The 16,087-nt window shown below is 43.9% G+C and overlaps 1 protein-coding gene across 2 annotated transcripts in view; it reads right to left on the bottom strand.

The window, feature by feature from the left end:
- Positions 1-2,065: 2,065 nt before the first annotated feature.
- LOC144143473 (atlastin-2-like) overlaps positions 2,066-16,087 on the bottom strand; it is a 64,722-nt gene continuing 50,700 nt past the window's right edge. For both annotated transcript variants that reach the window (XM_077675221.1, XM_077675220.1), the window contains 2 exons: positions 4,605-4,717; positions 2,066-2,454 (listed from right to left, as the gene is read on the bottom strand). In XM_077675221.1, the coding sequence (XP_077531347.1) occupies positions 2,433-2,454; positions 4,605-4,717 (135 nt within the window). In that variant the 3' untranslated portion in view covers positions 2,066-2,432. The remainder of the gene's footprint in view (positions 2,455-4,604; positions 4,718-16,087) is intronic.

Here is a 16,087-nt window from a genome sequence, read left to right as displayed (position 1 = left end):
GGGAGGGGGGTACGTAATCATTTTTATTTTAAGCAAACTCCAGGTGCAGAGATGGTGGAGAAGGTGGGGGAGGCTGCTGGTGCTTCCTTCCGCCTTCACGATGCAGCAGTCATGACCGAGGAGTTGATTGCCACACTTGGTTCCCTCTCAACATACCCAAGATTGGAGCAAGACCCGAAGACATCGGCGTCCCCTTAACTTTGCTCAGGAGAGGACGAGACCAATCCCATCACCTTGGGGGGTGTTGTTTAGCCCAGCCAGGAGAGGGAGGCATGGTTTTTCACCCCCAGGGATGGGTTAGTAACCCCCCCCCCCCCCCACACGTTCGAGTGCAGTTACAATTCTTAAGGCTTAACAGACTCGGTCCACCTGCACCTGTATACACAATTAGATTTTAAATAAATGCCGCTGGTTGTCGGGCCCCTCCCAGGGCTGTGTGTGTGGTAGAGACCCTATTCACGCTCCGAGCGGAATTCTTCCTTCTCTTTTTTTACGCCAGTTAGGACTTTTGGGATGCTTTTCTCCCAATTGTTTATTTTCTTTTCGGTTTTCTCTTTCCACTCACGTGGATCTGTGAAAAACTGGCCTTTTAACCCTCTCTCACCTCCTTCTCCCTCTCAATCTTTCTCTTTCGCTCTGTTGAGACTTTCAGGCATTATCAGTTTTATTTATTTCTTTTCCAAGTATTTTTGTTTTACTTTCATATAACCTTTATTTCTGTTGATTTATTTTCACTTTGTTATTTTACTGTTTTTTTACCGGTTGTACTTAGGTGGTACCAGTTGGCAGCTTTGCTACTTTACTCCATGTGAGGTACTGTCAGGGATCACTCTGCTGCTGGCGTTTCTGCTTTTCAGTTGTTGGCATCACTGCAGGCTATATGTCAAGGCTGTGATAAAGTGGTGATGGCGCTTTCCTTATACCAATGCATTCGCCAGCTTGGCATTCTATTATGACATTCTATTAAGAAAACTTCAGGCAATAGGCGTACGAGGAATAGCTTTAACCTTACTTAGAAATGACATCACAAACCGATACCAGTATGTTCAGATAGGCAATCAAACCTCCTCCAAAATGACAATACAATACGGCGTTCCGAGGGGCTCCATTTTGGGACCACTGTTATTTGTCGTTTATATTAATGATGTTGCGACAATAACAGGTTGTTCTAATGTAATAATGTATGCTGACGACACAAACGTTTTTTTCTCGGGACAAAGAAAAGATTGCTTGGAAAAAACAGCTAACGAATATCTTCTGAAATTATCGTATTGGCTGCAGCAAAATCACTTGAGCCTTAATACAACCAAAACCAACTATATTATTTTTAAACCAGTAAGTAAACGACACTGCACGGCCATTGATATAAAATATGAAGGTGTTTCACTTGCACAGGTTACGCAGGTAAAATGTTTAGGCGTGTGGTTTTCTTCAGACCAATCATGGACTGTTCCCGTTAACAAGCTTAAATCGGATTTATCCCGTGTAATTGGGTGTATTTATAAAATACAGAACCTGGTACCTATCTGGCCTAAACGGATACTATATTACTCCCTTTTTTATTACAAATTAATTTATGGAATGTTGGTTTGGGGCACTACTACAGCTTATAATTATAACAACCTTGTTATCCTGCAAAAGAAAATGCTGCGTATACTTGAGAATTACAAAGGGCACAGACGTAATCTAAGAACGGGACCACTTTTTAAGAAACACCTTTTATTGAAAGCAGACCAAGTCTATTTTTTTAAACTCATGCAATGGATACAAAATAATACGACTCACAAAATGCCAACTGGAATGTGGATCGATATTAGGGGTGTACACTCAGCTGGAATCCACAATGGGCAGACCTTTTAGGAAAGTACGGGAATGCACCCATTCTGTACACATCACGACTTCAATGCGGTATGTACAGGGATTAATACCAATAAATGCTCAGTTGGAAATTTCAGCCCACAAATTGTACACCTTCAACCACCTTGTTTTGCATTCACTCGCACTCTCAGAGCACGTTTTTTTTTGTTTTACAAGTTGCTACTTGGATAAACAGAGCTACACAGCATTTCCATTTCTCCTGCAAAGTGTTTTTATTCAACATTCGCGGAAAAAAAAACACGCCAAAAATTGTGTTTGCCCCGCCCAAACACGAGTCCCGCTAGTAGTGACAGTGTGCAGGGGCGGCAGTCATTTGTTTTTTGCTACAAAACTTTCAGCTTGCTTGAACAGTTCCGGGGATGGCATGCCATGAAGGTGACAGCATTCCCGTCTGAGATGATGCAGTGCATCCTGGTGTTCACAAGGTAACGTTCAAACATCATTTGGCGGGGCACAACTTCAGCTTTGTTGAACAGCTCCGGTCGTGAACATTTTTTGACGATGACAAAATGCGGCACTCGGTGCATTTGCGGTACAGGTGCTTCTTGCCGGCGTCACACAGGTAGGCCACCGTTGCTGGAGAGTGAGAAAGGTTTTAATGAAGCTGAAGATTTTATCCCAGTAACTAAAAAATCAGTTTTGTAAAATAGGAAATGGGAAATTAGGAAAATAAATAAGTAAAAAAGGTAAAGGAAAAACTAAGTGACACAGCTTTTATTAAAGCCGAAGATGTCAGCTCAGTAACTAAAATAATTAAATTTACAGATTAAGAGAACATAGAAACTGCTAAAGTGAGAAAGTAAAGCGGCAAAAAAGGTAAAAGAAGAACTAGGAAAACAAAAAAAGAAAAAAAGAAAAAAATGTGTGCGGAACTGCGGACTTCAAAACACAAACGGGCATCACTACGCCCATATCACGTTGTCTACAACCGAATTTTAAGATCAACGAACCTAGTCAAGCAACATAGCAAAGCTACTGCGCGTGGCTAAAAAATATTTATGTTCCTCATCGGAGGCCTTTAAGTGCTCGTAGTGCTGCTTATCGTTCGCTTTCAAACCATGGGTAGGAGTACCTGGCATACTTAACCCCGCTTTCAACAGTATATTTCCTAGGAAAATGGCAGATAAGTCCACCCTAAATTACACCAGAAAGCCATGAGTTCAGATGATGTTGCGGTATAATTAGTGCCACAGCATCTCATTTTGGTTTGTCAAACGTCGATAAAGCCCCAAATGTCATCACCACGTGTGTACCTCGTTCACAGGGGGAACCCTCTGTTAGGGCACTTCCTGAATGACAGATGTAGTCTGCACCTTAAGCGAGATACGACGATCTCCTCATATTGCTTAGGAAGCGGGGTTTCAAAAGCTGAAAAGTAGACTGAAGCCATCGTTGGAAGTTGCGTGGAAGCTGATGTCACCATTATTATCGAAGAACGTTCCTGCTGCTGAACAGTAATCTTGTTTTCTTCGAACAGCGCCCTTCTGCACATTACATTAAATTCATGCACGAATTAACTGCAGCAGTTGAAAAGCTTCTTAAGTACTTCTGAAGCTAGGGAAATATCCAAGAAACTTGTCTCACGCTTCGCTTCTATACCCATTTCCTCCACTCCTCGCACCTCCTCATGTGTTCTCGGAGAAAGACGGTGGTAACCTTTCGCCGACACAATCCTTTTTCTTGCTGCAAATTACCGGTAGGAGGTCGTCCTGTTTAAAAGTCACCCGTAATTATTCTGAAGGCAACTAGAGGTTGCGTCAATCACAGTAGCCGTTGCCGCATCCTCAACTTCAGACATGTTGATTTCTGGCCGCCAGGACATAAATGCTTACAGACAAGCAGACACCACAATCATAAGTAACACAAATGAACTGTTGCGCAAAAGAACATTGATCTAGCATGTTTTAGTGCATTCAATACTACTTGGCGGGTCGCATAAAGTTGCTCCCAATTGCAGCGTGTTAACACTGGCCCAAGCTGCTATAGCAGCGTTTGAAGTCGCTGGGGAAACGAAGGTTGGTGGTGTAGCGGTGAATATGAGCTTGCAGGTGTTTATACGAAAGTTAGCGCCGTGACAACGCTCGCATATACGACGTCAACTAATAAACAAAAACAAACGAAAACAAAAAAAAAACAATGAGTGAGTTGTTTCGAAAACGTTGCTCCTATCTTTATGCGGTCGCGTCAAAGTTTTATATTACATATCTAATTAAAGGATCGTACAACACCGTGCGAAACGAGTGGCTCGTGAGTTCGATCTGCGCCAACGTGTATACTCCGTTAACCTCAAATCACTCATACATGAAGAAAATACCGTCCGTAGGATTCTGACAAACATTTTCCTTCAGCCTACCTGGCTATAGCACCTATTTCCAACAAAATAACCTACAAGATGCAAATTTTGCACCCAACCAAACACCATTATCCACATCGTCATCCGGTGGGCTCAAAACCCAGTGGTTTGACATCTTTCTTGCCTTGTCTTCTCCCTTACTGAGCTATGAGTGACCTTACGACTATGGCTAGCTTGGACATCCAGTAACAACTGGTGTCAATGGCTGAGAAAACTAAGTGATCGCTTAGACTCCTGGACTGATAAACAACGCGCAATTAGTTGGAAAGTTAAGAGCGTCCGTGTTACCACTACTACTGCTATACGACGGCCACTACTACTGCAACTAGAGTGCTACATCAACAGGAACCGATCACTCGGTAGGTTGTGCTACCTGGAATGAGTAGGGCCCGGAAGAGAGTTCATGAGCCATTGTCTTCCTGCTGATGAAATCTTGTCATAGAGCAAGATCGCCAAGGAACGCAACCGAGTGTGCAGGCATGGACACTGAAAGAAAAATGACAAAAGGCCCTTCTCAAAACTCACACACAACTTCGAGTTTGTTTAGACGTTGCACCGCGCTCACCTTTTTTGTTAGCTCCGAGATTAGCTCACAGCGACGCTAGGGATAAGAATTTCTTGTCGCGCTGGCAAATAATGAGGGTAACGTATACCGTTTTCTTTTGATCTGTGGTTTATACTCACACCTCTGATGCGAAAACAATGTAATTCGTAACAGTTAGCCCCCCGTCTGCTTGCTTCGCAGCAAACGGCATCGAGAGATGATACCGCGTCTGCCACCTTCAAGTGACACACCTTATTGCGAATTAAGTTATTCAAGACGTATTTCGCAGACTATTCAACAGTAATGATTTAGTTTCACATTATTGCCTTGGCCAGCAACAGTTTGAGTGCCGTAGATTTTACGATGGATGCTTGTACGTTTGTTCCGCGTCCAGCAGCGTCTTCACCGGCGAGCTTTAAAAGATCCACAGTACCCTAGTGTGCACCTGTGGGTCGCCATTCAGGTTATGACAGCCGACCAACCTGTGAAGAACAGGCAGGCCACCGGTGGATCATTATGTGTGGGCCACCAGCGAGCCTCCACTAATGATTCCACCTCCAGCCACTTGGTGTTCTTTGCAAGTCTCTGCTCGGTTCATCAGTGATACACAGTAAGAAAGTGATCTACCCGCAAGCACACCCACCAGCATACTCTGCATTGGCCCACAAGTGAATGCCAATTTTTCTATGGCTGTCTCGGGAAGCAGGCAAAAATAGAGACGGAATAGGAGACCAAAAATTTAGTGGTCAACTACGTTAAAACGCACTTAACAGCAAGTGAGGCTAGAATTCGACCTTGTAGAAGTGAGCGTAAGTCCGGTTGATGTGTACGCCGGGTGAGTTAACGCCGCTACTGTTGAGGGTCACATGCATTTGTAATTATTGATTACTAGAGGTAATACGTGGTGGTGCCCGAGGATGCCTATATATTGATGGGCATCAATTTTATTATTCATCACTTGATGTACTGTATTCGGGTGAATCTAAAGAGCACTTGTGTGCTACAATCATGCTATTAAGCAAATCCGGCTGCAAATCGTCAAGAGGCATTGCCATAGAACTTAGCTGTGTTTTAAATGCAATCCAATCCAATCTAGATTTCGCCACAACACGCAGGCGCACCGGCCAATGTTATACCAGTGTTTCATACCTTGCTGGTGCTGCTATTAGTCCCTCATTTTGAGTCATTACTCTTACGAAAATGCGATATATGGCCCATATATAAATTATATGTGGCCATGTATAGTTATATATGTGTTCGCATATGGCTGTAATTTGCTATATCTGGGGGCAAATAGGGCAATATACGGTGTGGTCAGCCCATATAAGGCGTCAAATATGGCCATATATGGCCCCACATAGACTCATATATTGGGCGTCCAACCCATATATGTCTCGAACTACAGCCATATATGGCCCAGCAATCCCATATATGGCACCCAGTACAGCCGTATATAGTCCGACCAATCCATACATGGCGCCTTTTCCCACCATATATGGCGCTAGATGCTTCTTTATATGGCATGAACAACACCTATTTGACATCATCAGATTTATGTATTACACGAAATGCAGCCAGATATGTGTCCAGTTCTGGTATATACAAATGAGTCACGCAGTTTCAAGGCAATAAATATGCAAATACTACATTTAATTAACAATTACAGGCTTATGAATTGCCTTTTAATATAAATTCCCCCAAAACCCTTTCTCTTTATTGTCAAGTTGGGTGCTGATAGTTTTTTTACTATACAGAGATCTTTCCTTGCGTACTTCAAAACTGCAATTATATTTAATGCAGTTGCCTTATTTCTTTATTTGTCATATATGAAACAGCACAAGAAACAGTTTTTAATCTTTCTTTTTCAGCACAGCATTTATGTACAGCATCGTCTAATAGCTCGTTATGCTTGTCATGAAAAACATTTCGCTAAACAGCCCTAATTAGTTACGAGAGAAAAGATATTTCCAGTCTAAAAAATAAGTAGAAGTGGCAATTCAAAGTTGGAAACATGCTTATTAATCGGAGCGCTCTCGCGCGTACGTTAAAAATGGCATTTTGTAGACAAAGAGACTGTTCACAAATCACACTCTAGCTTAGAACTCATCTGTTATCGTGATGTTTATCCAGTTTGAGAAAGATATGGTTTTTTGTACATAAAATCAATGCCTTTCAATAAATATCTCTTTGTGTAGCCCTGTGTCATATTACGCTCCTTTATGACCATTGTGAGAGTATTTATGAATTGCTTTCATAGATGACGAGATGGCGTTTGGGTAGAACCGCTCAGTTTCTCCATTAAAGATCCGTGCCGGTGCGCACCATCACGGGGCACTGTGCACCGCGCCGGTTTTGGGGGAAACCCTGCTGCATGGTTATCGAGGACGCTATAGAGTGATGCAACTCGACCGGTTAGCGATAGCTAGAGCATGGCGCCGAAGCGGCACCGCCTGCTGCCTACCCAATGTCGCGGTCGTACAACTCGACGCGCGTGGCACTTGATTCAGATCATTCAAGCAGCCCTACAGCGCATGTCATCTTAAAAGAAAATGGACCTTTTTCAAGTAGCGATCTGCACATACGTGGGCTGCCGGTCCGCCATTCTTGGCAAGCGTCTCAGGCAAAATAAACAAAGGGGCACCCCTCAGCTTTCCGTTTGGGGAGCGGCTATTCTGTCTAGCCTTTCACGTTTTTCTTTTTTCTCTTTCGGCAGCTCGTGGTGGGTTCGTACGTGCACCCAAAAAAGGCTTTCTAAGGAAAGGGGCAAATACGTTTGAGGCTGACCATGCTGCGACCACATGGGTGCTAGTGAGGGAGTAACGAAAAAGAAAAAAGTAAAAAAAACGGGGCGCTTCGACCCCTGCAGATTAGTTGTGGGAACGTGCGTCTGCGACCATGACATTCATATGAAAGGAACGGGTGACGAGTGGGTGTTTGAGGGTCTGCAGGACCAAATTATTCTGTGCACCAGTTGTCGGAAAGCCCTAAATTTTTGGGGGGCATACATTACTGCCGTGTTTAGTTCGCCGTGGCGGCTGCTAAAAAACCCGGAACTGGAAAATGACCCATTGAGCAGGCTACGGACAACTGTACTCGCCAGAGAGATTGCCAATGGCAGACCGCACCTCTTTTGGCGGACCAAAAACACAATGTAAAATTTACAAGGAAAAGTCAATTGTTTGATCAGCGTCTTCACTTAATTTCAATACTTGGTATCTAACAGTGGTCGTAATAATCGAGGACAAAAGAAGTATCCAGTAAGAATAAATGATTGAAAGTGATTCGCCGCACTTAGTGCCCCCTCCTGTTGCAACATTTATCCTTTAGCATAATGTTGTTTCCAGTCGAGCCAAGCTGGTTCCAATCCTATCTGCGTAGTGAGCGGCCGCCTGCTGCAGCTCCGAGCGATGTTCTCTACCAAGAAATTCTCTTGTTGTCTAGTGCATGTGAAGTGGTGCCTGGCGCGTTTCGATGCGGTAAAGAGTTAGCGAACAACCTGCGATGTTGCTACGATGATGTATATGATGAGTGACGGCTACGATGGCTCCCATGAAGAATCGCAAGTGGACGTTCGCTGGCGGGACAGAGACTTTTTTGAGGCGACGCTGATTGCCGTATCAGGTAAGCTTGAGTACTTGTTACCAACATCACAATGCTGTCTGTTAGTTCAGAATCGACAACAGGGCATGTTCATAGCTGTTACGCATTATCTTCTCGCCATCTCACGTTTGGATAAACCGCATGTGCTTGCTACGACAGTCTAGCGGTACTAGCGGCTTGAGTTGCGGCTTGGCCATGGCCTTCGCTCTCGCGGGTACAACAAGTGTACCCAAACAATTGCTGTTAGAGCCTAGATCGATATAAACACGCTAGAACCAGTGGAACCGGCGTGTGGTTCGAGACTCGCTTAACCGCGGTGGTGCGTCTGATGCGTTCTACCACTCGATGCTTCACGCTTCTGAATTATCTCGAAAAGTTGCCGCGGCAACCATACTTGTTTTATAGATGTGCTGTTCTACAGCTCCCCTGTCCGTCCCCTTTTCCGCTGAAGAAAATCGTGTTAACGTAAGGGCTTCTTCTCAGTAACTTGTCGTGCGCGTACATACGTGTTGAGGTTGCAGCTAATGCCTTTCCAAAAGTTTTAAGGGTTGTAGTGCTTAGGTTGCTTCAGAGCTGTTAACCTTGACACTCAGTATTTCCCTGTCTTACCACCTTTTTCTGCATCTATTTTTCAAAAACTTAGTGCGGGCCGTTAGTTCGGCGGAGTTAGAGTCGAATGCTTTATGTCAGTAAACACGGGAGCGCGTGCTGCTCAATGCATGCAGAGGGATTTTTTGAGAAGCTGACGCACCCTCGCAGTTTGCGCGCATAGTGGGCGCACTCCCTGAAACCGCTTTATCGCGCAGCTACCTGCTGCATTAGTTACGTCGCGGGAAGATAACGAATTTTTTGTCACTCAATCTGGGAGTGAAAATAAACGTTTTAATGCGTTCGCTGGGTAAATGACCAGACCATAGGAACGTGCAACAACAACAGCATCGCATCTTTGGCAAAATAGGTTTGCGTTCTTATTTATTTGAAGGAGGCGGTCTTTATCTGGTGGCTTTTCACAGCTCGGATTTGGATGAAGTTTTTCACAGTGTCCACGCACGAAAGGGCGTTTTCTACTTGGGATGTTTTGGACGTCGGGAGTTTTTTGAAGTTTCTTCAAAATGATTTGTTATCCAAAATTCTTTTATTTTGCTTTTATATGCTAGCTTCTGAGTTTTGAGCCCCGTTCTAGCCAAATATTTCTTCATTACAGCCGATATATCACACGGCTTGCTGTTTCAGTTTTGTTATAAAAAGAATGTGCCACTGAATAGAAGCGTGACCAACCAAAGTTCGTATTCAGTTCGCTGCAGCTGATAATTTGCTATATTAGCGTTCGGTATAACGTCGTTCATCTGTACTCCACTGGGCAGTTAGATATAGCTTACACACCTAAACAAAATAATATCCACGGTGCTTTCACTTACAATATAAAGGAAAGTCGGTTAATATAAATGCATGCTAATGAAATCTTAGTAGCACTACCGCCATGTCAAATCTGCCCGAAAAATGTGACTCTTGCGTGAGCATGCTCTCCTGTTGAATTTTGTTAATGAATTTTCGGTCACTTCTGTTTGTTGTTTTCGGTGTTAGCATTACATTGGGTTGGAATAATGAGGTGCTTTTTTGCCTCGTTACATTCTCCAGAAAGGGTTCAAAAGCCAAATGTTTGCACATACCAGCCATCCAGCAGACACCTCTCCATGCAGGAATCGATGCCATTTAGGGCCGATTTTTTCTTCTTATAAGCAGAGAAAGTGCTCTGAGGGCTGCAATTTGCATTTACATTTGAGGAAGAGATTAGCTGAAGTGTATTTGTTTAAACCTGATGCATAATAGTCCAAATTAGGAGTTCCTGATTTAAACAAGAAAAAATGATTTTATAAAAGTTGCATGAAGGTTTTAACATGGCCTATGATGACAAAATTGCAAGGAATTACCTGTCAACATCATCAATACCAATTTTGCCATTTATCCTGTTGTGAAGAGTGTAAGGCCGAATAAAAGTATTTCCAAGGAGAAGAAATTGATTCCGGCCGTCTAATTTTTTGAGGAGGTGACAGTAATTTTTACGGAATTTATTTTCAGGATTACTGAAAAAAGAGCCGAGACATTAGCTACTGATAATTCTACTATTTGCTTCATTTCGTTTGCAAGATTTAGGAATGCCACAGCTAAATACAAGAGGTAAATCTAAATAAATGCATTGAGAAACTTGTGCCTCCATCAAAGGGGGCCAAGCTGGCCAAGAAGAGTGCAGCCACTGACCCATCGCCACAATATGGCCACATACGCCCAATTCCTGACGTGGCCATATATGGCAATTTTTATATATGGCCATATAAGTATTTTCGTAAGGGATATATGGCGGCGAAGCGGTACCACTATGAAGTGTCGTTCACGCGCAAGATTAGTTCACTGGCAGATGCGTCGGTAACCGATCGGCATCACGAACTGTAGGCGTCCGGAAGACTTGTGCGCAATCGGAGAAAACAAAAAAAGCTTTTTGTAAAAAAGCTTTGTATATTCTTTGTGCCGCACGTGTTATCTCCTTTGATATAGAGTGTCGCGAACTAACTTCACCAGCCTAGAATAATCTTTGTTAGGGGAGCACGAGTTCGCTTCAATATACGTATTTTCCTTCAAGAAAACTGCGTCGTCTATGGCTTCGTGACAATATTTTCTTGCATTGCTTGGAAGGATTCATTGGTGACGAGCACAGAGATATAAGAGAACCTAAACTTCATGGCGTGATTGGCTTTTTCTACCTCAAGTTCGGGGAACACGCGGGTGGCCGTTGCCACCAATCACACTACATGTTACGCCATAACACTGGCCTTTCTCATCAGTTGTACTACTGACGTATCCGGCTTTTTGCTTAAGGTCGTTACCTACATCATGGGGTACCTCGCCAGCTCTTGACCAACAGCAGCCGCCATTTTAGGTTCCATGTAATTGCCGACATCCTTCGTTCCTTCTCTACAAAACATAAGTGAACTACGACCTTTCATCCCCAAGCGCACGGCCTTGCACAAAGGCTCCACCGTATGCTAATCATCATGATTTCAATGTACGTCTTCAATGACCACCAAGACTGGGACACTGCCTACTATTGATCACCTTAGCATACAATTCCTCTGTGCACAACACAACCGGATACTCGCCGTTCCACATGTTATCTCGCCGAGAACCCGCTTTGCCATTATATACGCTGGTCCCACCCGCTGCCGCTCCAAGAGGCCACCACACAAGTGATTATATTGGCCGGCGCTGATCTGCCTCGACAGAACGATCAAGTATGCTTTTATTCTGGTTCAATGTGAGTTCCAGTTAATGAGGGGATCCACATAAATTATTTGGATCCTAGCAACGAACTAGAACGAGATATATAAGTGGATCTTATCTGGAACTCTCCACTTGTTTTCTTTGTTTGTTATTTTTATCGCGAACTAAATAAAGAGGCAGGCGCTGCCGGAGAATTCAGTTACTGTTCCAGTAATGTTCCAGTTAACACTTGGGGGGTGCGTTTGCATATTTTTTGCTGGTGTCTTGTTCCAACTAACTTGTGCGCTGCAGGGAAGTATACACTGTATTGGGCATCATATGAATTGATGTGCTGGATATATATTTGGTTCTCTTGGGCGAAGCTGATCTGGCCACTTTAAAATATACGCACACATTACATATCAAGTTTAATAAACTTCGGCTACATCTATGAAGCTGTGCTGCAGCAGTTCACTTTTTTATAGAGGCTCAGACGTATTTTTAGTGATTTCCTTTGAGAGAAAAACAAATCGCACTTCTATAAAATCACCGTACAAACCATTAAGGAGCAAAATAGAAGGATATTTTAGCAAAAAGAATAAATTGCACCAACCCATCTGCAGGTTGTCTGCGGTACTCCAATCGCTTTCGCGAACACCATATTTTGCTCATTTGAGGCGCACATTAGATCTAAATTTATCTATGACTTGAGTTTGAGGACTAAACGACTACCGTTTCCCCCTCTGCCGCTAGGGCGAATCCGGGATTGCCTTCGTGTAGAAGAATTCATGGTTCTTTTGTGGACACCTTCATGACGAAATAGTTGTTGGGGCTATTACATTTTGTGCATTTGACTTCAAAATGCCGCAGAAACGGTGGCTTTTGCTTAAGCTTCAGTCATCAGCTTGCTATTTTGTAGTACGTGCGCAATTTTAAGTGTTCTATATTTATGTATATATGGCTATAGTCTGCGGTAAAATAGTTACTTATTATACCTTGTTTATGCCGTGATGCGGTATATACATAGTGTTAACCGGCGGTGTCGCACTTTGCACCATACGCAGCCTGCCACGCATGCAGTTGTATGCGTGGAAGCTTGTTTGCATTTTTCATCTCGTGCAGGCTAATAATTTCCTCAACCAAAATCGAAATCTTCTTGGCAAACACGGTGCATTGGGCGCGATTGAGAAGGAGAACTAAACTAAACTTGGAGAAATAAACCTACCAAGCCATATCTGCCTTACCATCTATGTATTATACTGAACGCATATTCTTATTCCAAATTATTGCTGCAGTAGTGGAAAAATTCCCAGTGTTAACTTTCCCTGTGCTGTGCCTTGTCATAGTAATTGAAGTTCACCGAACCCGCCTTCTCCTGCTGCTCCCCTGGCTGCTGTTTTCCTGCAGTATTGGTGTTTAGGAGAAAAAACAGCTGGGGAACAGGCCGATGTATTATTAGCCCCAATTAGTTGTGCCACAATTTCCCTTCGCTATACGCAAGTAGTTTTATATAACGTGGTTATCAAAGAGCACCGCAGTAAAATTTATTGGCTATGGAAAGGCTTGTTGTCAAGAGAACGCAGTCATGAAGCAGTTTTTTTTTGTGTTCACTGTAAACAGTAACACAGAAAAGCTGTAATCAACAGCTTTGCACAGATATCGCACGCGCTCACGGCCCGAAGCAAGAAACAACTTTAGCCCAAACTAACGTGTTAAAAGCTGCTAATATCCGAGTTCTTTGTTTAAGCCGCAGCAGCGCTTAGATGTCCGCGTACTGGCATATTCCCATTTTTCGAAGCAAATAAAAGGGCTGGAGGGTGCCGAGTTTGTCTGAGCTGTTCCGCGGACTAGTCAGTGGCAACGGCGCGCATCACCCAAGCCACGCAGGGAGAAACAAATCATGCATTCCTCCGTCTTACGACGGCTATGGTTGAACGCGAAGATTTCATGTGAGATTGCTCTTCTGTCGTCTGATTTGCCACATTGACTCGCCGGCGGTTTCGATTTTGACTTGTTGAGCTTTGTCTTTCGCTCGGACGCAGTTCGGAATTTTGATCGCCGAGGCTTTGACTTCACCCTTGGCCATTTAATTTCGCCCAGAAAAAAGCTTCGCGTTCAAGCTTCGTCGTCGTTAGACTGAGTGGTGCATGCTTTTTTGGGTAATTTTGCACGTCCATGCAGTCTTTTCGGCATCCAAACTGCTTTGACCGTGTCGGAGTGGCGCATCGGATAGACGCCGGCTCCATGAAGCGAGGCACCCAGTTTCAATCGTTTTTTTCTTTCACTTTACCTACGAACGTAAGCACAGTCCGGGAAAACGGGTTTTCCTGCAGTGGGTTTTGAGGCGGATTAGATATTCAATCAGTGAGATATAAAAAGCTTCGCTTCAAAAACGAACGCTTAAAGCGCGCTTCATCTGTGGAGGGTATATTTGAGTCACAGTATGCTTTACAGGTGGAAGTGGGCTTTTGCGCGAGAGGTTTCGAGGTGGACTGCAGACGCCATCGGTGAGAAATAAAAAGCTTCGTTTTAAAAGGTGGCCAAAACCATGACGAAACGACCGACACCCCAGTAGTGCGTGCCATGCGCGTATTTCGGCAGCCGCATGGCAAAGCTGTTTGCCATGCGGCTCATTCCGCAATTGTGACTGCGGCCCTGTGGGACGAAGTTCGGCCAAAACTGCCGAAAAAACAGAAAAAACCGGACTCCAGTGGACGACTTCTGGTTCTAGGAGGTGCAACGGTCGAGAAACGCCAAGAAGATGTCCTAAAGTTGGGACCCAAATTCTGCATCGAACCACGTCTAGACATCGTCGACCGGTTGACACTCACAAGGAACGTCGCCCGGTATGTACCAGAAAAAGAAAAAGATCGTTGTGTGGTTGAATGCGTTGACGTGGCGGCCAAGGCGTCTGCACGTACCGGGAGTAAGCCTGATGTTGGCAGGACTGTTAAGTATCTTGTCGAACACAACCTGCGTGTTGTTCAGGCAGACAAAGAGGGTATGTTTGTGGTTTTACCGGATGCCTTGTACTTAGAAAAAGCTTCTTTGGCAGTTGCAAAGTGCTTTACAGAGTCGAAGGTCAGCGTTGAAAAAGTGAAAAACCGGGCGATGGAGCTGTTAAAACAGTGCAACCAAGAAAAATTGGCTTCAGATGTTAAGAACGCTAAGGAGATGAAGCTTGAAGTGTTTTTTACAGCAAAAACACATAAAGAGGATATTCCGTTTAGACCGATCATCTCTGAGCGCGGATCTTGGCATGTGCTTGTTGCTGCATTTCTGCAGAAAATGCTGAATACCTTGACGGTGGTAGATCCGTATGAATTGCCCAATTCCGAGGTACTTGTTGAATTTTTGGAATCTGGATGTGGTAAAACTAGCTGCGGTATGAGCATTCACGTTCAAGATCTGTATTATTCCTTGCCACATGAACCTCTAATGCAGTGCGTAAGTGATTGCATAATGACAGAAAACGATGAATTTGTGTTCCGGAACAATTGCGGAATGACGGTTGAGTCGTTCCTGGAGTTGTTACATTTCTACATAAATAACACCCACGTTGGTTTCGGAGACAAGACATCCTTGCAAACAGCAGGTGTGTGTATAGGCTCAAAGGTTGCTCCAGTCCTCAGCAAAATCTTTCTAAGTAGTGTTGACAGGGCACTGTCTAGACACTTGGACGGCGTAGTGACGAAGGTGTTCAGATATGTAGACGACTACTTAGTTCTGGGCTCAGAATCTGACATAGATGCCTTTCGGGATCGGGTAATGGAGGCGTTTGTTTCCAGAGGAAAAGGGCTAAAATTCATGTCAGAAATACCTAGTGAAGATCGGTTGCAGTATCTTGATGTTCTTGTGAAATTCGAGCCCAATCATGTGTGTTGGTCTTATTCGCCAAGAGCTGGGAAGCCTCTTTTGAATTACGCCTCAGATCATTCTAGACTAGTAAAAAATGGCATTGTTGTTGCATGCTTCAGAGCAGCTTTGCTAAAATCGTGCTGTCATTCGGTAGACCAGGCCTTCAGATTACAGGTATCTAGATTGCAGGAGGCTGGATACCCGCTAAGTGTTTTGAGAGCATCTTGTGAAAGGGTACTAAAAAGGCTTAGGCATAACACACAAGTAGTGGCAGAAGGAGAACAAGCAGAAGACCGCCCTAAGATTTCGGTAATCCCTTATGTACATGGTCTTTCCCACCGACTAAAGAAGGTGGCCCAGAACTTTGAAGTGAAAGTTGTGTTCTCCGCTAAAAACAAAATCAGTAGTGTTTGTCCTAGTGTAAAAAGAAAATTTGAGGGTAAGAATGAAGTAATGAAAGTCTGCACTATCGCCCACAAGCGTCCGTTTGTTGATTGTACTAAGAATGTTGTCTACCAGATACCATTGAATAAATGTGAGCGCCTGTTTGCGTTGATGCACAGGTTTATGGAACTGCAACGGACACAACGACGATGAGT

This window comes from Haemaphysalis longicornis, unplaced genomic scaffold (genome assembly GCF_048455015.1).
Source record: "Haemaphysalis longicornis isolate Haplotype H1 unplaced genomic scaffold, Haemaphysalis longicornis Haplotype H1 scaffold_6, whole genome shotgun sequence".
Lineage (NCBI taxonomy): Eukaryota > Metazoa > Arthropoda > Arachnida > Ixodida > Ixodidae > Haemaphysalis > Haemaphysalis longicornis.
The sequence above is the reverse complement of the archived record's forward strand: the minus strand, read 5'-3'. Positions and strand labels throughout refer to the sequence as shown.